At 42.0% G+C, this 20,868-nt stretch overlaps 1 protein-coding gene across 4 annotated transcripts in view; it reads right to left on the bottom strand.

Moving 5' to 3' along the window:
• nr5a2 (nuclear receptor subfamily 5, group A, member 2) overlaps nucleotides 1–20,868 on the bottom strand; it is a 258,604-nt gene that overhangs the window by 14,137 nt on the left and 223,599 nt on the right. Inside the window, exon 7 of one of the 4 annotated variants that reach the window (XM_085982427.1) lies at nucleotides 15,422–15,845. The exons of the other annotated variants lie outside the window; for them this stretch is intronic. Within the exon in view, the coding sequence (XP_085838553.1) occupies nucleotides 15,832–15,845 (14 nt within the window). The 3' untranslated portion in view covers nucleotides 15,422–15,831. Of the gene's footprint in view, nucleotides 1–15,421; nucleotides 15,846–20,868 lie in introns of those variants that run through there. 4 annotated transcript variants of the gene reach the window in all.

The following is a 20,868-nucleotide window of genomic DNA, read 5'->3' as shown; positions in this document are numbered from 1 at the left end:
TGAGGAATTTCTTCACTCAGAGGGTTGTGAATCTTTGGCATTCTCTACCCCAAAGAACTGTGGATGCTGAGTCTTTGAGTATATTAAGGCTGAGATAGATAGATTTTTGGACTCTATGGGTATCAACGGATATGGGGATCGGGCGGGAAAGTAGAGTTGAGGTCGAAGATCAGCCATGATATTATTGAATGGCGGAGCAGGTTCGAGGGGCCGTATGGCCTACTCCTGCTCCTAATTCTTATGTTAATGGCCTGTAATTTCCGATGCCTATGAGTGTGTATGGGCTGTGTACACACCCGTAGGGACATCAGAAATGCCGGTTTCAGGCATGCGCCAGCGCCTGCCCTGGAGAAGGGCCTCTGTGGATGGATAGTTCCGCTTTAAGCAGAACCTCTGCCCGCTGAAAACCCTTAGAAATCGTACGCCTGGTAAAAGCAAGCGTAAGGCCTGCTTTTACCAACATAAGAGTTTAAAAAAGTAAAAATAAAAATTTTTCTTCACTCATTTATAATTTAAAAATACTTTTAAAGAAGGTAAGTTTATTTTTAGCCCAGTAAAAAACTTTAAATATTTTAAACAAAAATTAAATATTTTGAAAAAAATAATTAATTGAATGTAATTTTAACTCATTTTAAAAATGTGATGGTTTTTAATGTTTTGATGTATTTTTGGGGTGATCTCCATTCATATATTTGACAGGTCTATCTGTCAAAAGTATGAAGAGGGATTCCCTTCTCCCATTGGCTCGCCTTGCGAACTGCCTGCGCCTCTGGGATACGAGGGCCCTGCACATTTCGACTGTGGAGAGGCCCAGGATCGGAAGTGTCCAGACCTCAGGGGCCCTCAGGTAAGAGCGTAGATTTTTTTCCAATAGGAGGCATTCGCACGCAGGAAGCCTCCTATCGGAAATTACGGGCCCTTATGTTAAAGGCCTCTCTAACATGTCTCCCCATAGTCTTCATTTTTCCAGTGAGCCTTGCTTTATAGCTTCATCTGCTAAGGCCTCGACTCATCCTGGTCACTTTTTAAAAATACTTTTCTAAAATATCTATATGCTTTTTGAGGTGGGGTGACCAAAACTTGTTATATACTCCAGAATTGCCCATTGAGCTGTACAGTGACACTCTGAACTTGTTCTGACTTGGAATCTGATGCACCCTACATGCATCGCAATACCTGACTCGTCTTGTTGATAACTTCTTCACACAGATCAGAGTATGATCGATGATCACCCCAAAACCTTTCAGTTTCCAGTTTTGGCCAGTGATGACCTTTACTGTTTTGATTTAGTTTGTTATTTTCGTTAGGGTGGACCAATCGCTCTTTGAATTTTTAGTGGCGCGCTCCCTGCAGGGGGAAGCACCTGGTGATGTGGTCCAACAGGGTTGGGCTTCACGCAATTCCACAATCCACTAGCTTGCTACAAAATAGGACCCTTTCATGTTAATGGTTGCCTGTTCCTATATGCACTATCTTCTATTTAAAACCACATTAAGAATCTTCAGCCATATCTCAGCCCATCTACATAATTGATTATCTTTAGATAGACTGGGACCAATTTACTTTCAACTCATTATCTGCCCACAGAGCTTCACCTCGTCAGCAATTTTAATAGTACTACTGTTCTATAATATTGTGAACAGCGGAGGTCCTAGAACACGTCTCTGGAACTCACTGCATCATTTTCCATTTATCACCAGTTAAGCCAGTTCTTAATACATCGGGACAATCTTATCATCTATCCCGCAAGTCCTAATCTTCCCTATTAGTACCATGGAGGAACTTTGTTGAACACCGTTTGAAAATCCAAGTAAACCTACCTGATTATCCACTACCGCCTCAAAGGATTGTAGGTTGTTTACCAGGCATGACTTCTAATATCAGGCTAATTGTTCCTTATGATATCTGTGCTCTTTCAATGTTCTTTTATAGCATTCTGTAGAACGTCCTCAGCTATTTTTCCTACTACAAATGCTAGGCTAACAGACTTGTAACTACAGGGCCTATGCCTTATTTCTTTTCTGAATATATCAACCAAATTTGCTATCCCCAGTCATCAGTTCCACTATTTATCTGGAAAGCATCTTTAATTACCTCTCTTAATTTGTTTTCCTTAGCTATGCTTAGTAGTCTTTGGTGTGAATCTTGATTGTATTTTTTGTTATCTTGTATCTGCTTGTTTTTTTTAAGTTTCTTCTAACCTTATTTAATGGTCTAGGTCTTGTTATTTTCTCTTTTTAAAAAAAAATGGGATCTCTCTGTTCTCCTGATATATACCCATCAATATATTTTCCTAAATAACAACAGAAAATGCTGGAAAAACTCAGCAAGTCAGGCAACATCCGTGGAGAGAAATTTGAGTTGACGTTTCGGGTTTGACCCTTCTTCAAAACTGGAGAGAAAAGGAACTAGATCGAAGGCAGGGCTGCGATCGGACAAAAGAATAAAAGAACAAAAAGAAGTAAGAGAGATTAGAAGCTAGACGAGATGGTAATAGGCTGTGATTAGGTGTAAAGTGTACTGGCAGGGCAAAAGATAGCTGCCAGGTGTGAGAGAGAAACAAAAGGAAAGGGGGGGGGGGGGGGGAAAGGAAAGGAGTGGAAAAATATAAGTGAAAATGAAATAGGGGCCGAGGTTATGATCTGAAATTGTTGAACTCGATATTGAGACCGGAAGGCTGCAGAGTGCCTAATCGGCACTGTTTTATTTTTAAATATGGTTTTCCAAGACTCTTGTCATAGATTCGAAATCTGCCTTCCCAAAGTCTTGTACCATCATTTTGTTGTTTTTGGCCACATCTTTGATGGTAATATAAAATCTAACGATATAATGATCGCTCGATTGACCATTTTAACTGTAAAGGCATCACAACCAAGGCCAATTCTCATCTTGCCTGTGCCCATACATTTGTTCATACAGTAAAGGCAACTGGATAGTGCTTGGGAGCAGCAGCTCTGTCCATGTTCTTCTCCCTTGCCCTAGGGTGCTCAGACCAATTGCAGTGCTCGCACCATCTCTCTGATTGGGATCAGCTAACTCAGCCCAGCTGCGACTCTGGGATCTTTCTCATCTGTATGGTTCACAACCACAAGCTGCAGTAAAGTTACTCAATGAGCCCCCTGTGGGGCAAACCAAATGTTCTTGTACGTGTATTCTGCTTAGCTACACAATATTTTCATTGTCAAATTGATTTCTACGCACTTATTTGTGTATTTGGTCAGAGCTTATTTCCTGACTTAACCGTGACCAGTTAAAATTCCTACTGAGCTCAAACACAGGAGGGAAGAGCACATCAATCCGTACGATGATAAAATGCCCAGAATACAGAACTTTTTGTTTTTCGGTTTGTTCAAATTTTGTAATTAATTAACCCTGAATGCAATACTGTAAATATTTGTAGAAAGGGATTCCAATGCAGGATTAGTTTCTCATTTATTTCACTGAAGAGTTCTTAATTACACAGCCTTGTGCATTGGATTTAATTCTTTGGTCCTGAAGTTTACAATCTTCATGGAAAGTACATTGCTATAAATTTGAGAAGTGCACTTAACCGTAAGATATTTTGTTGATAGCCTTCTCTTAGTAAACTGAAAAGGTCATTTGAAAACAAATTGGTACAGGAATTAAACTGCAGTCCTTGAAGAGATTAATAATGAAATGTTGCACACGTGTACACTCTGTTTTACTTCCCATAATGCACAACATGGGAGTGTGTACACATTTTGTTTATCAGCCAATAGTGGTGTCTGATCAGTATGCATCATATTGCAACAGCAAAGTACTGACACCACAACCAGGCACCATAATGTTTTTCATAGTTTAAATTCTGTGTCATTGGGCAGAACTTTTACCTTTGGTGGGGGCATAAAATGGGTGGGAGCGGATCGGGCGCCTATTACATAACCTGCACTATTTTCATTTCTTTCGAAGTTAATGGAAGGGTCAAATTGGGCAGGGCGTATAACGGGCAGCCAATCCACTACCGCACATTTTACACCTCCTGTAAAGTTGATAATTCAGCTTATTGGGGTTTTTTTTGCTTGCAAACAAGAACATCAACTCAGTAAATGTTATGAGGTATTGTCACTGCTACAGTTTGGGTCTTTCCCAACACCTTTCTCATGTTCACATCTAAACTACAGTTTCAATCAGCAGACCAAGCCTCTCTTGAACTGCTGTGCTTGGGTTACTGTAGTACAAGTCTAACAATTCATTCTGAAGTGTATTAAATCAGCCACTATGAAACATGAGCTGCCCACCATGTTTTTCTGTCACCTCAACGGGTAAATAAATACAACTCTGCTGAACCACTGTATAATGGCTAAAATTGCCATCCAAGTTTATCTACATGTGCGGTAAAAAGTATAGACAAAGTACAATTCAGTACAAAAATAAAACTTTAAACCAATACAAATTGAGTTGACTATTTAAAATCCAAGACAGTGTATACAATTCTTAGCACATTGTTAGAAGTGCAGTCTCTGGTGGTACATAAAGAAGATTTATTTCTTGAGTTCCTATTCCCACCTTATGCATATAGAGTCTAAGCAAATAGAAGACTGAAGACCACAATAGGGTCCCTTGAAGGGAGTCCTGAATATGGCATTGCCCACCAGCTTTGATTAAATTGGATCTCAGAGCAACACTGGTGCCTACCCTGTGACTATGATCATTTTGACTTCTGCACACTTCACAGTGGATTCTATAATTGTTTAACAAGGATGGAACACAGACCGTGATGCCCACTGACCACCTACAGGCCTGTGTAACCTGTTGTCCCATCCTCAAAGAGAACCCCTCTACAAGCTCCTCCCCACGGACTGAGCATCCGCCTTTCATTTTGTAATTTTGCAGGACGAGAAAGCAGCTTCCATTTTAAATCTAGTTATTTTTAAAACCCTACAAAGACACCAATTCCCGTGTTTGTCACAGTCATCATTCTGCCGTCTTCACACATTGAACATTGGATTTTTTAATACAGATTAGGGCAATTAAATGCCAATGTGACTAATCCCTGGACACGTCTCTATTACAAGCCTGTCCAAATCAGAGCCTGGAAGTGCCAGCTTTTCAAAACATCATGCAAGATTGTTGCATGGCAAAACGCAATAATCCAGTTGTGGCCTAACTAGTGCTTTATTAAGGTTTAGCATAACTTCTCTGCTTTTGTACTCTAGGGGCTGGATTTTCTCAGCCCCGAGGAGGTGGGACTGCTGGGAAAGTTGCAGGATTTAGGGGTGGGTGGCAAACCCGCCTCCGTGCCTTCTTGCCAGGAGGTGGGAAGCCGTCCTGCCCCGGGTCCTGTCTCCTTGGAGGCGGGAAGGGATTAAAGCCTATTAATTGCCTGTTAACAGGTAGTTAACAGGCAGAAAATAGAATTATCCCCATTTTTCGTCCTGAAGTGCGGGCTTCCCAACCTGGAGGAACCCCGCCGGGGTGTAGGAGGCGAGTAGGAGGTCTGCGGGGGTCGGAGGGGTCTGAAAGTGCGATGTAGAGGTGAGTGATGGGTGCAAGCGTGGAGTGGTAAGTATGTGAGGTGAGTGTAAAGTGTTACCTTTGTTTCTACCTACAGCCTTCAGTCGCTGTGGAGCCAGAGTCCCAGACATCTCCATTGTAGAGATCACAGACTGGCTGTTGCAACCTCCGATACAACAGCCAGCTGATTTCTGCAAAGTAGAAAGGATTGATGAGTCCTGAACACAAGGCCTCATCAAACTACACAGAATGTCAGTGTTTGATAGCTTCACAGAGCTGTCAAACGATGACATTTCTTCTTTCAAAAGTTCCTGACAGATGACACGTCATATGTTGACGTGCTCTGTCACTGACTTCCCCCTAATTGGCCTGCTGAGCCCGCCGGGTGGGCTTAACAAGGTCAATCAGGGGAAAATCCTGCTGGTTGGCCAGAAGCTGATGGAGGCGGGACTGAAACCTGACAAGTGGGAGTCCCACCTCCAAAAGCTTCCCATTCAGAAAATCCAGCCCAATACCTCTATTTATGAAGCCCAAGATCCAATATGCTTTGCTAACCACTCTTTCAATATGTCCTGCCACCTCAGGGACCTATGCACATTAACTCCCAGGTCCCTCTGTCCCTGCACACTCTTTAAAACTGTGCCATTAAGTGTATATTGCCTCTCTCTGTTCCTTCTGCCAAAATGCATCACCTCACACTTCTCCGTATTAAATTCCAACTGCCACTTGTCTGCCCATTCTGCTAGCCTATCAATGTCCTGTTGCAGTCGATTGGTATCATCTTCACGGTTTGCCACACCCCCAAGTTTGGGGTCATTGGCAAATTTAGAAATTCTACTCTGTATTCCAATATCCAGGTCATTTATATATATATCAAAAAAAGCAGTGGCCCCAGCACTGACCCTTGGGGAACACCGCTGTCTACCAATCTCCAATCTGAAAAACAGCCATTTACCACAACTCGCGGTTTTCTGTCATTAAGCCAATTCCTTATCCAAGCTGCCACTGACCCACCTAGTCCAGGACCCCCGAGGAAACGCTCGCTGCATGTGTTGAAGCAACAGAATGCACAGTGGACAAGAAAGACTTCATCAAAAAATTATCTTTCATGACACTGAATGGAATGATACTGTTTACTTCCCAAAATGATTGCTCTATCATTGTATATCCTCAATTGATTGGAGGGAATTGCTCTCGTGTTATAAAGTACAAAGGAGATTCAGTACTTTACGGGAGCTCACTCCATTCACTTACATAGAAAAATCGAAGATAGGAGCAGGAGTAGGCCATTCGGCCCCTCGAGCCCGCTCCGCCATTTAATGAGATCATGACTGATCATCCAAATTCAGTACCCTGTCCCTGCTTTCTCCCCATATCCCTTGATCCCTTTAGTCTCAAGAAATATATCCAACTCCTTCTTGAATATATTTAATGAATTGGCCTCAACTGCCCTGTGTAGCAGAGAATTCCACAGGTTCACCACTCTCTGGTTGAAGAAATTCCTCCTCATCTCAGTCCTAAATGACTTACCCCTTATCCTTAGACTGTGACCCCAGGTTCTGGACGCCCCCGCCATCGGGAACATCCTTCCTGCATCTAGTCTGTCTAGTCCTGTTAGAATTTTATAAGTTTCAATGAGATCCCCTCTCATTCTTCTAAACTCTAGCGAATATAAGCCTAATTGATCCAATCTCTCCTCATACGTCATTCCTGCCATCCCAGGTATCAGTCTGTCAATACCATTTCCCATGCTTAAGTACATGAGTGCCATCAGCACAAGTGCAGTGCCACCATATCAATTATAAGGTTAGTCATATCAACATACTTTATTTGTATCATTCACATAGTGAGCTTCTTTCCATTTATGACAAACACTCCTATCAGATGGAGCACTGAATTTTTGAAGTGAGTTTCATGAAAAGGTTAATGTGTACCTGTGAAAGGGGCTCAGAACATGAGATATTTGTATAAATGTATAACTTGTATTTTTTTTGTGTGTGTGTGATTAACAGAGGCTTGAACAGCACAAACTGATATAGAAACTTGTGCAATTGTGTAGTTTATAATGGCAATAAAAAAATCTTTGGCTTTCTATTCAGCACATGTATGTGTTTCTCTGGCTAGCTTTTCAGAGGGGGCCAATAAAATGATAGAGAGAAAAAAACTAAAATCAAGAGTTGGAAAAGCTAAACCTCAGAATAGGAGCGACGTTCTAGAGGCTGGTACTAATCACAGTAACTTTACTGGGCTGTAAAAGTGCCTGAGAATGCACAACTCTAAAAACTGAACAAAGAACAAAAATTGTCCCAGATGTTATGCTGTATACAAAAATTCCTGATCATTTAGAACCAATACACATTTAAATCCAAGCTAAATTAAACAGTCTAACATTCTTAGCTGTTTGGACACAGAAGGACCCTCACGGATCTCAATAAAGATAGTTTCCAAAAAAAAGAACAGCTGCTTCATCATAGATTCCAGCAGAAACTCTGCAAGAACTATTCAAGTGGTTTGAACTCACATGAAGTTTTTATACAATGACAGGACAGGATTGTGGTGAAGTCAGTAAACTGAAGGGTTGACCAGTTCCCTTGCTCAGTCATTTCCTGCAACCTAATAATCTCATTTAAATAGTAACAGGCACCTGGCTACATTTCAGAGATGCATCTCCTACATTCTGATGTACTATCTACCAATGACTGGAATGTCTGTTCTAAGCTGGAAGGTGAGACTTTGGGCAATTGGTGAATACCTAGTGAATGTAAATAAAGTAAAATACTCTATGGCTGATTGTGTTATTCATGTTCTATTTCAGACGATTAGAGCCTTTAAATCTATGCGTTACATTAAATTTTTTTCCATGTTTCTTATGTTAGACTATTTACAGAGATCATGTGATAATGGGGCTGGTGTCACCCCTGGTCACAACCATCTCCTCCAACCATAAAGAAGCTCAGCTCCCTTCATTGTTGAACTGTTTCAGCAGTGTCAAGAGTAGCATTTATTCCATTAAAACGAGTTTGTTTTTATCCCACTGACAAATAAGACCTTTACAATTCATCTGTGACTTCACGACATCTTTCTTATTCCAGGGGCAGGTTTAGTATAGAATATGTGGGACAGCAAATCTCACAACTCAATATTTGAAATAATACCACCTTTACAGCAGCAGCCAACAATATGCATTTAATTCAAACTGATCCGTAATGGAGTGAATTGGTTTTATTCTGGAATAAAGTGAATGCACAAATTTAGACCAGTTCAAATTTGATGGGCCTGTCCCGTTAAAAATATTTCTGTGTATATTTTGTTTGTCACTTTAAAATGTTGCTCTTTTCTCTTTGATTTATGCTGATGCTGCCTATCTAATGTATATATAAATAGGAGTACCGCAGCTCAAAAGGTCAGCACATCTCAAAAAAAAATCATGTTTAGGCTCAAATATCATATTGATAAAAGGCCAAGCAATCACAAGGCTCTTCCTGCTAAATGAAACTGCTGATTGGATGAAATTCACTTTCAGGTAGGAAAAGCAGCTTTTCCTACCTGAAAGTGAATTTCATCCAATCAGCAACAGCAACTGCAAAACGAACCAATCATCATTTCCATTTACTAAACAGCTTGGAACTGCTACCAATCAGTTATTAGCAAACATCAGTAGGCAAATGAATATAAAAGGCCACTAATGTATAGTTTTCGCAGAATGATGGACAGAGTCGTGGAATTCAATTCCCAGAGCACCAGTAAAGATCCCAGAATAAATTTTAATAAAAATGAAATTTGACTCATTTAGTCTTTATAAATCAGTGGTCCAGATGTTACCCCTTAAATATATACTGGTATAATATCCATATAATTATAAAACAGTGAATCCTCGGAGTCATGTGAGCAACACCACAGGAGGCCTATAAATGTAATTCTTTTCCATCATAAAGTTCCATGTACACATTTATAATGGATACAGCCTATGTAAACTTTTCATGTTGACTGCCATCTCTTGTGGGAGCGTATAATTACAGCGTAACACGTTTACACTGGCAGTTTCCATTCTAAATGTGGACATAGGAATTTATAATAGAACTATAAAAATATGGGATTGAATTATGTCTGTGTGCTATTGTCCAATTATTCCCTGTCCACTACATCTACTTCATCTGAAGACCACACTTAGTCTCAACTCACCATGTTCAATGCCACGATAGATCGATTCTTATATCTTTGTGCGCTTCTTGTCAACTTTTTCCATTATACATTCCATTTATAATGGAAACTGTCTATGTAAATTTGTCACACTGACTTTGAAATGGAGAGTGAATTGTCTCTGCATACCCTGGTCTAATTATCTCCTGCCCTTGAACCCCACTTCACCTGAAGATTACATTTTGTCTTGTGTGCAATGCCACAGGAGATTTACATAGATATTATTAGTAGTCTTATGTCCAGCATGCACTTCATGGTTGTCATATTTACTTCCTGTGTCCTGATTTTGTCACACCTCGGAGTCCTGTTTATTTTTAATTAACAATGGCAGAGAAAGCGATTCCGGCCTCTTTGCTCTGCCAGTCCGCCACCCTAAAGTTAAAATCTACCCAATAGTCCTTCAAAATATTCCATTAGCCTAGTTCGAGGTAGTTTCACACATTGCATATGCACTCAAAATTGCTTGTATTGCTGACAACCTTAACACATGACAGGGGAATTTTTAAACAAGAGGGATACCAGATACCTATTTATATGGAGCGATTACAGAGAGAGTAATGGATGAGTGGCAGTGTCCACTAGAAAAGAATCTCATTAAGCAGGCCAGTGGATGTCACAAACTACAAGACCAAAGCTTGAGTGGTTTATCGTTATCTGAACCCTGAGAGAACATTATTTGCTTTATAATCTCTGTCAACCATACATTTTTTCCTAATATATACACACTAATTCTTTTAAATATATAAATTAAGTCTAACCTGTTGATGGTTGCAGCTGTATTTTCCTGATAGCAGATATCATGGTTGCCATTTACAGCCAGGACACTCCATTCAATTCATATATAATGAGAGCCTTGCTGAAAGATCAATTCTTTGTGTAATCACAAGAAGATTATTGGGGTGTAACCATCAATGGACAAATCCTCCAATCCCTATTGATGAAATCACCTTTTTTTACCATTTAACATATGGTAAAAACATAGTGTGTTGCTGGCAAGTGCGTTTACTAGAACCTTGAGCAGTCAATTGAAGCATAATTTTTGAAGCAAAGGGTCAAACTATTAAATGGATGACATATACCGTACTAGTTGTTTTTGACATTTGCATCGATTTACAGCATTCCATTACCGTTTGAGTAGGGTGGGCACAAATCTTTCCCCAGACTTCTCTTGTTTATTATGAATTTTAAATGCATTGGGGGGGGAAACTGCCCACTGCAGCAAGCATATCCACAAAGTACACAACCTTAATTTAAAAAATAAAGGGGTTTTATAGAAAATGTTATTATCTATATTGGGCCGTTTAATAGTTTGAATTTTGAATAAAAAAGTAGAGCAGTGAAGAGGCAACGCTCCATGTGTATGATGTGTATATAATGTATACAAGTGGCCTATAATTGACTTTCAATGAGACCTGCCCTGGTGGCACAACTGAGATCAGGAGCTCACCATGTGGGGAAGGCAATGCAGCTCATGTCCTATCACTCTGTGGTGTACCAGCACATCATACCACCAATGTGCACATTACTATTCCTATTACAGCCACTTGCATTTAAATAGTTCCTTTAACATAGGACAATATCCCAAACTGCTTCACATTAGGAAACAAAATGGATGTTGAGCCAAAGAAGGAGATAATAGCTCGAGACCAAAAGCTTGCTCAAAGAGTTGGCATACCACCAGTGTCAACATGACTATTATATTTATCTCTCCAGTTACAAATTTTGTGCAGTGTGTCAATGGGACACAATTCATGCTGACTGGCCCAAATTTCACATTCCCTAAAAAATACCTGACCAAAAGCACAAACATTTACAAACACATCCAATATATTTTGACATCTCAAAAAAATTTCATTCAATTCATAAAAAAAATCAGTCGCATCCCTGAATTTTTTCCCCAAAGTCCTAGAGCTTTGACCCTTGAATTGAATTTTGGTTCCCTGAGCCTTTGTGCCTCTGTATGTGCAAACATGTTAACAAGATCTCCGCCATGGAAGTGAAAAATTAAGAGGAAAGATAGAAAAGTAACGAAAAATAGAAAGCAAAAAAAATTCAACAGCAGAGAGACACAAAGGAGAGCAAGAAGGCAAAACAGGAGATTGGAACAGAGGAGAGGGAAGAAAAGTAAAGCAGCACAAAGTAGAAAAGAGAAGTGTAAGATAGATCAAAATAAAATTAATGAAGGACCAAAACAGAGAAGCAGAAGTGAAGGAGGAATAGTAGATGGGTAGAAAGTGAGAGGAGGAATGGTAGAGGGGTAGAAAGTGAGAGGAGGAATGGTAGAGGAGTAGAAAGTGAGTGAAGGAATGGTAGAGGAGTAGAAAGTGAGAGGAGGAATGGTAGAGGAGTAGAAAGTGAGAGGAGGAATGGTAGAGGGGTAGAAAGTGAGAGGAGGAATGGTAGAGGAGTAGAAAGTGAGAGGAGGAATGGTAGAGGAGTAGAAAGTGAGTGAAGGAATGGTAGAGGAGTAGAAAGTGAGAGGAGGAATGGTAGAGGAGTAGAAAGTGAGAGGAGGAATGGTAGAGGGGTAGAAAGTGAGAGGAGGAATGGTAGAGGAGTAGAAAGTGAGAGGAGGAATGGTAGAGGAGTAGAAAGTGAGTGAAGGAATGGTAGAGGAGTAGAAAGTGAGAGGAGGAATGGTAGAGGAGTAGAAAGTGAGAGGAGGAATGGTAGAGGGGTAGAAAGTGAGAGGAGGAATGGTAGAGGAGTAGAAAGTGAGAGGAGGAATGGTAGAGGGGTAGAAAGTGAGAGGAGGAATGGTAGAGGGGTAGAAAGTGAGAGGAGGAATGGTAGAGGGGTAGAAAGTGAGAGGAGGAATGGTAGAGGGGTAGAAAGTGAGAGGAGGAATGGTAGCGGGGTAGAAAGTGAGAGGAGGAATGGTAGAGGGGTAGAAAGTGAGAGGAGGAATGGTAGCGGGGTAGAAAGTGAGAGGAGGAATGGTAGAAGGGTAGAAAGTGAGAGGAGGAATGGTAGAGGAGTAGAAAGTGAGAGGAGGAATGGTAGAGGGGTAGAAAGTGAGAGGAGGAATGGTAGAGGGGTAGAAAGTGAGAGGAGGAATGGTAGAGGAGTAGAAAGTGAGAGGAGGAATGGTAGAGGAGTAGAAAGTGAGAGGAGGAATGGTAGAGGGGTCGAAAGTGAGAGGAGGAATGGTAGAGGAGTAGAAAGTGAGAGGAGGAATGGTAGAGGGGTAGAAAGTGAGAGGAGGAATGGTAGAGGGGTAGAAAGTGAGAGGAGGAATGGTAGAGGGGTAGAAAGTGAGAGGAGGAATGGTAGAGGAGTAGAAAGTGAGAGGAGGAATGGTAGAGGAGTAGAAAGTGAGAGGAGGAATGGTAGAGGAGTAGAAAGTGAGAGGAGGAATGGTAGAGGGGTAGAAAGTGAGAGGAGGAATGGTAGAGGGGTAGAAAGTGAGAGGAGGAATGGTAGAGGGGTAGAAAGTGAAGTGAAGGAGGAGGTAGTGAGAAGGAAAGAAACAAATGAGAGTGATTTACCTGCTGGCGGTATGACAACTTTGTTAAGACAGTTTCCACTGGTGCTCTAGAGTTGCTTCCGAATGTGAGAGCCACTAATATAAGAGAGGATTTCCTACTGCAGGCTGCACTTAGACTGCTGAGCTGTTGGTGTAAAGATAACTGACAGCACAACAAGCAAACTGCCTTCAGTTATCCACTGTCAACTCATTTCAAGAGTTATTCACAGCTGCCATGCAGCTTTGGCTTTGTGCTGGGAACCAGTCTAATGGGGGAGGGGTGGTGAAATCTGGCCAGTTAGTCAAATTTAAAGGGATGGCATCAAGGGAAAGTGGCTGAATATGGGGGACACATGTTATATTGCTTTCAAGCTTTAAAATGAATTTTAAATGATTGTCAGATTTTTTTTCCAAGACTGGGGGTGGGAGAAGTGCCAGGAAAATGAAAGGAGAAGAAACCCAATGTGAAGGCATGAAATGGATTCTGCAGTCTAGTGATAGAGTGGGCCTGCAACTCTTCCCCTGAAGTTTCAAACCCACCTTCTCGGCTCCGTTCATGTGCTACTGGCGCCTAGCAGCACATTTCCTCCCTAGCTCCAGGAGTACCTGCAAATACACCTGCTGCTGCATGTTACTGCAGTTGTGGCAACAATACAGTTCCCTCGGATACGGCTGGAGCTAGTTTAATTATAGTCCCTGCTGCGAGTGCCTCTGTTGTTGCTGCCTCCAATAGTCCTGATGCTACAAGTACAACCGCTGTACTTTTTGGAATTTCTACTCATGGTACAGCCAAGCAAGTCCACTTCAAGCAGTCGGACAAAGACACAGGAGCCAATTCCTGGACTGGACGAGGTTCTCGCACTCTCCCCATACCGTGGTTTTGTCCGGGCCCGGGTGGCCCTAGAGAGGGAGCATGCGGTATCCATCGGTACACTTGAGGCCTTCCGCAACTGGTGGGCATTGCAGGGTATAGAGGTGATAATTAATATCCACAATCACATTAAGATTTAATAATTATTTGTGTAACGTTGCTATATTGTACATAGTTCTTATTGCTTGTTTTCTTTTGTGGTGCCTTAGGGCACTTGCCTTAACGATTTTTGTTCCCGTCTGGTGACACTGGGGCAACTCAGTGTCACCCCTACAAATATTCAAAAAAGGCCCACACCGCCAGTGCTCCAGTTTTGCTTGCCCTTAATGGTACAGTTTTTCCCCTAGCAATGGAAGCCATTTTTTTTTTGAAACACGTGCAAGCTGCTGGTGGCTGCTCCGCACATGCTCGCAGGCATCATAATTAAGATGATGGCTCCTCCCCTCTCCAGACTCCTCAGACAAGCTGGAGTAGCAACATACAGTAAGTGAAAAAAGAGGCTCTAATTACCGGAATGGCTTGGGGAGGGGAGAAGGGGCATCAAAGGATTCGTGTGTAGCCGTTATTTTGGCGAAGTGCAGAAAGTTTGCATTGGTTCCTTTGACTTCCAGAAACCTGGTTATAAACTTCATGAAACTGCTGTATATATAGTCGCAAAAATTACGTATATGCATTCAACAATTCTTTGCTACTATAAATGGAAGATTCTCAGAGAAAAGGTTGGTGAAGATGATAATCGATCTCTCTAATGCAACTTTCACTCAGAGTAATAAAGATGGCAATCAATCCATGTAGTATCTGTGCCATGAGCATCTGCTGGAACCAACTCTGTGAATGCCTATTAGTAACTGTCCATTTTCAACTGGAGGACAAAACTGGTTGTAACAATGGCCAGTATCAGCCCAAGGTCCTAGTCGAACTTTGAGTACTTCTGACTGCCCCTGTCCTAAATCTCCCTGCAAACCACAGGAGTTACATGCTGGCGGGCAGATACCGGCCATGAGTTACGAGTTAGCAATTCAGTCATGTGGTTCTGAGGACATTCACAAAGAGTGAATAGAAACAGACCCACGAGACCGAGTTACTCCTGTAAATGTCCTGCGTTATTTTTTTTTTACAGTATGTAATCAGTACATCTAATGCAGTTTTTGCTTGCTACACCAGTTCATGCAAAGTTCTTTTCGGTGATATACTTCAAAGAAGGGTTTAAAGAAAAGAATGAAAGTCAAACATTTATAATGTACAAAACAACAACAAAAAACCTATTGACATGGAACATCTGTAACCCTCTGGTTGACCTTAGCAATCACACTTAAAAAAAGAGAAAGAAAGCCAGTCATTTAAAATTGGTGCCTCTGACCTGTAGTCTTTCCAAGCTATAATGTTTGCTAACCAAACAACAGTTAAACTCTGGTTAACTTGAGTCTGCATTTATTCAACAGAGGGGTACACCTTTGCAGCAGAATAATACATTTCGCATAGCTCTCCTTCATCTGACTCAAGTGAGCAATGCCACTGGAGATCCACTTTTGAATTGCATATCTCACTATATGTAAATTTAGTGTAACCTTTGCTTCTAATTGGTTAAATTTCATATTTGTAAAACAGACACAAATTCACAACTGAAGACGAAGGGAATGTGACAGTTGAATCTGGAAAAGTAGGTAAGCATCCAACGAGAAACTGGATAGGATGTGTGAACGCTACCAATCCAGAGTAACCAGTCGGCAAAACCCACCAATTAAAAAAGGTGAACCAATGAAATTGTCCGGAATATTTTTGGAAAATCCTTTTGGCTGCCATCTTTGTTTTCCTCCAGTCAGAAACTTAGTGCTGGAAATAAAGTAATAAGAACAAAAGTACAGTTACAAAAGTTATTAAAAAAATTAACCTCATCTACACGCTGCCTCTTATAGGTTTGAATTTTTTTCTAGCAATGTTTTCAATCAGAAGCCGATCCCTCTGAGAAATCTGATGTTTAAGTTTATGGGGCTTCCTGGAGCTTTTGCACTGCCAGCTCAAAGGATGCCCATAGGAGGGAGCAGGCTAAGCTCAAAGGATGCGTGAGTGTAGACTGTGTCTAAGTGGTCTGTGCAGTAAACTCCCAGCATGCATTAAGCCTGCTTCTCTTCTAAGCGTTAGCAACATATCCATATTTTGCAACTGGGGAGAGATTATTTATGATTGACAGCAATACGGTACGGTAGCGTAGTGGTTATGTTACTAGCATTCCAGAGGTCTGGACTAATTATCCAGAAAATGTGAGTTCAAATCCCATCATTTCAGCTGGAGAATTTGAATTCAGTTTTAAAAAATCTGGAAGCTGGTATCAGTAAAAGTGACCATGAAGCTGTCTTAAAAACCAAACTGGTTCACTAATGTCCTGTCGGGAAGGAAACCTGATGTCCTTACCTGGTCTGGCAAATATGTTACTCCAGTAACAATCCGCTACCAGTGGTTCAAGAAGGTGGTGAACCACCTTTTCAGGACAGCTAGGGATGGGCAATAAATGTCAGTATTGCCAGCGACGCCCACATCCCCAGAATGAATTTTAAAAACACAATCATAGCCTTGCTACTTCTCCCTATCTAGCAAGGATAGAACAAAATACCAGCAATTAAAAAAGTGAATGCTTTATTTGCAGCAACTTTATAGATAATTGTGCATTTTTTGGAATAAAACCTGAAAACAATGAAAAGCTGGAAATTTTGAATTATTTCTGAGGTAACTATATTCAAGATTTTGTTTATTTATGTAACTGCAATTGTTATATACTTGGATTCATTTATTAATTGAGACATGTGAAGGGAGCAAATGTATTTGTGCAATCTCTACCGGCAGTGGGTAAGGAACACACTACTTACTTTCCAAGAACCAATCAAGAAACACTTCACTGTTTCTGACAAAGTCCTTTCAGTGGTGGTGTACTCCTCCCCCACCCCAACACCCTCCCATTGTCACACTCCAGCTCATCTTCCGCAATGCAGTGTCAAATCTACTAATGTATATGACAAATATTTTTTCTCCTTTTTCCCCAGTTAGAACTAGACCTATTGGAAATCCACCTGGGCCCATTTTGGGATCCAGAATCGGCACTGCGCAGGCAGTGGCACGCACATCAACCGGGAGGTCTGAGGCTGGCTGGAAAATTGGGCTTTGGGCCTTCTATCAATAAATTTGGTGAGCTGCTGGCACCTGTGGGGCCTCCATAGCTAACTCGCCCATTTCAACTTTCTGAATTTCGAGCTGCTCGTTTCGCCAGCACTGGGCCCTAAGATAAGTCCGGGGGCTGGGGGGTGGGGAGGGAAGGAAGGGCTTAGAGTGACAAGGGGTCGGGAGATGGTCCAGTTGCGATGCTGTGGAGTAAGGAGAATGATTTTTTAAAGTTTAAAAAAAACGAACTTGCTTGTAATGGCCCCTGAAGAATCCTGAGCGGAACAGGCCTGACTCCTGCTTCCTTCATCCCAAGGCATTTTCTGCCAGGGGGCCTAAACCAGGCATTAGGCCCCTGATTTATATATGTAAGGGCCTACCGCCTATTTTAGGCAGATGCCAGGGATACCTGAAAAATGGCCCGACCCAATATCGCGCTGGACCTCTTTCAGACTCCTTTGGACGTGGGATGTTGGTCCCCAAAAGTGGCCCTTGTTGCGCCTGTTTTTATGCCTGTAAAGCGGACGCAACAAGGTTCAATTTCTACCCCATGGAGTGTGGAAGAAGTAGCATCATGCCATAGGTGAAAAAGTAATGAAGATTTTGCTACACATTGGCCCAGAAATTCGGGTTGGGGGCTTCCCGCGGGTGCAAGCCCCCGATCTGCACTTACCTAGCGCGCCGGCCGTTGAGCTGTGGGACGGCGTGGAATTCCGATCCTGGGCCTGCTCCAGCTGCCGGCGCGCAGTGCTTGCGTATCCCAGGGGCGCAGTTAGTTCGATGCGTCCCCTGGGATCACGTGGGCCATGGAGAGCCAATCGGAGCAGGGAATGCTCCATTCATAAGTCTGACAGGAAGTGCTGTCAAACTTAGAAATACTACGGGCCCCAAAACATCACTAAATCTTCAAATACATTTTTTAGAAAATCACATTTTTTAGAAAATCACATTTTTTAAATAAACTATAAATGACATGAAATAACTATTTTAAACAATAATTTAAATTTTTGAATTTTTTTTTTTAATTTTCTAACGGGGCTAAAAATAAACTTACCTTTCTTTAAAGTATTTAAAAATAATAAACCTGTGGAAAAAATGTTTTAATTTTAATTAATTCACCACTTACCTTGTAAAAAGCAGGCCTTATGCCTGCTTTTTACATGTCTAACTTCTGGAGACTTACCCTCCCGGGAAAACCTGTAAAAAAAAACGAAGTTCGATGCGCACGCGTTCGACCTCTGAACCCCTGCTTTCAGGGGAACAGAAGTGCCGGTTTTCCGCGCATGCACAGTACATGCAGGAAACCGGCACTTCCATTGGGCCTACGGGTGAGTACCCCGTGCGTACTCACCCGTGGAGACCCGAATTTCTGGGCCATTACCTTCAGCTCTGACAGTACAATATAGTTGATTTTGGCAACAGATTATTCATAAATATATTGTCCCATTATACTACAACACATTAATATAATGTCCGAGTTCAACTGGGTATATAAACTTTGCACTCACACAATTGGTGACATTGTCAAAGCTCCCAAATGATGTCAGTGCTTCCTAACTGCCTTCTACCTGTCCAGTATTCTATATCTACTTGTTGAGTGAACTGCGATATTTTATAGGTAAGATTTTATTAACATTTTAATTCTACCAGATTTTCTGCTCTGAAATGATAAGCAGCAAAGTGTTGAATTAAATCTAATATTCACTGACTATTGTTAAGAAGGGGCCTAAAGTGACAGAAAATCATTCTGGGGTCAAGTATCTGGTCTTGTTGTAAAACCTACAGAAGCTCACAGGCCTGCGGTTGGAACCTGCTCACCTAATGAGGTCATTAAAGCCAAGCTTCCATCAATAATTTTTTGACATTTTAATTAATAATTCATTGAAGTGCCTTGGGATGTATATTTTGTGTGTGAAGGACAGATAATCCATATTGCAAATTTTTCTTTTCTTTTTCAAAGTTTGACGACGGAATAAGTGGCAGTACCTGCTGACTAAAGAAACTTGCTGTCATTTACCATTTGTTTATTCCAAGGAAAATTCCTGTAGTCATTATGGATGAATTAATTACACTACTGAACCTTTATCAATGTTCATGGGAGTGCTGCAAACATTTCAGCTGTTCCAAAAATAAAATGTAAAGAAACCTCATTGAGGCAAAACTTATAGTAGTGTTTGCGTGGGTTTCCTCCAGGTGCTCCAGTTTCCTCCCACAGTCCAAAGATGTGCGGGTTAGGTTGATTGGCCATGATAAAAATTGACCCTTAGTGTTAGGGGGGATTAAATACGTGGGGTTACGGGGTTACGGGGATAGGGCTTGGGTGGGATGGCTGTCGGTGTAGGGACCGGGTGCTAGGGTTTGGATGATCAGCCATGATCTCGTTGAATGGCGGAGCAGGCTCGAAGGGCCGAATGGCCTACTCCTGCTCCTATCTTCTATGTTTCTATGTTTCTTACACCATGTGCTGAAACCCAGATTGGTGCAAACTGGAGCAAATTTTCCATTGCCAGCTGTCCGTGGAAGTGTCTGTGTTTACTTTTCCTTACATGCTTCAAGGAAAATAGGTAACCTTTTAAAAAGTATTCAGTTGAACGTTTCCTAGAGTAGAATTTCCTCTGTTGCTGAAGAATGCCCAGTTCCCAGGTGCAACAATGAAGAAATGGGGCCAGAGATCTGTGCATCGGGCCTCCAGCTTCACTGTGCTGCCCTGGGATTTCCAAGGGGTCCCCAATGAAGTGTAACAAGGCCTTGGTACAAGGACAGTGTAAGAATGCAAATGAAGTGGGGGTAGGGGGGTGTTCTTGGCCATCTGCCTCACTTTCCTCTGATTTGCTTGAGGAGGTGCCCAAACTCGGGGGACTGCGCCAGGACTCCATCAGAGCAGATGGTCTGCAGGGTTCCCAGGAGCAGCCTGAAGATCAGAATGACAATTGTAGGTGAGTGAAGAAATCCTCTCTGCCCAGAACTTTGGGCCTCAGAACCATCTGGCTGCATGATGCCAGTAAAAAGCTCCCGGCCGTCACAAGCACCACACACCTCTGGTATGCTGGACTCCTTGGGGAGGAGATCTGGCCCTCCCCTATAGGAAGGAAAGGGCTCCCTGATCTCACATTAAAAGCAAACAGGACTTTCTGAATCAACTATCCTACATCCAAACATCTTCAGCTGCTTCATCAATGACCTTCCCTCCATCATAAAGGTCAGAAGTGGGGATATTCGCTGATGATTGCACTGTGTTCAGTTCTATTTGCAACTCCTCAGATAATGAAGCAGTCCATGCTTGCATGCAGCAAGACCTGGACGACATTCAGGCTTGGGCTGATAGGTGGCAAGTAACATTTGTGCGACACAAGTGCCAGGCAATGACTATCGCCAACAAGCGAGAGTCTAACCACTGCCCCTTGACAATCAATGGCATTACCATCGCCGAATCCCCCACCATCAACTTCCTGGGGGGCTACCATTGACCAGAAACTTAACTTGACTGGCCACATAAATGCTGTGGCAATAAGAGCAGGTCAGAGGCTGGGTATTCTGCGGCGAGTGTCTCACCTCCTGACTCCCCAAAGCCTTTCCACCATCTAAAAGGCACAAGTCAGGAGTGTGATGGAATACTCTCCACTTGCCTGGATGAGTGCAGCTCCAACAACATTCAAGAAGCTTGACACCATCCAAGACAAATCAGCCCGCTTGATTGGCACCC

Source organism: Somniosus microcephalus, chromosome 3, assembly GCF_052327205.1.
Source record: "Somniosus microcephalus isolate GS21.2 chromosome 3, FLI_Smic_1.0, whole genome shotgun sequence".
NCBI lineage: Eukaryota > Metazoa > Chordata > Chondrichthyes > Squaliformes > Somniosidae > Somniosus > Somniosus microcephalus.
Note: the sequence above shows the minus strand (reverse complement) of the source record. Positions and strands in the feature narration are given on the sequence as shown.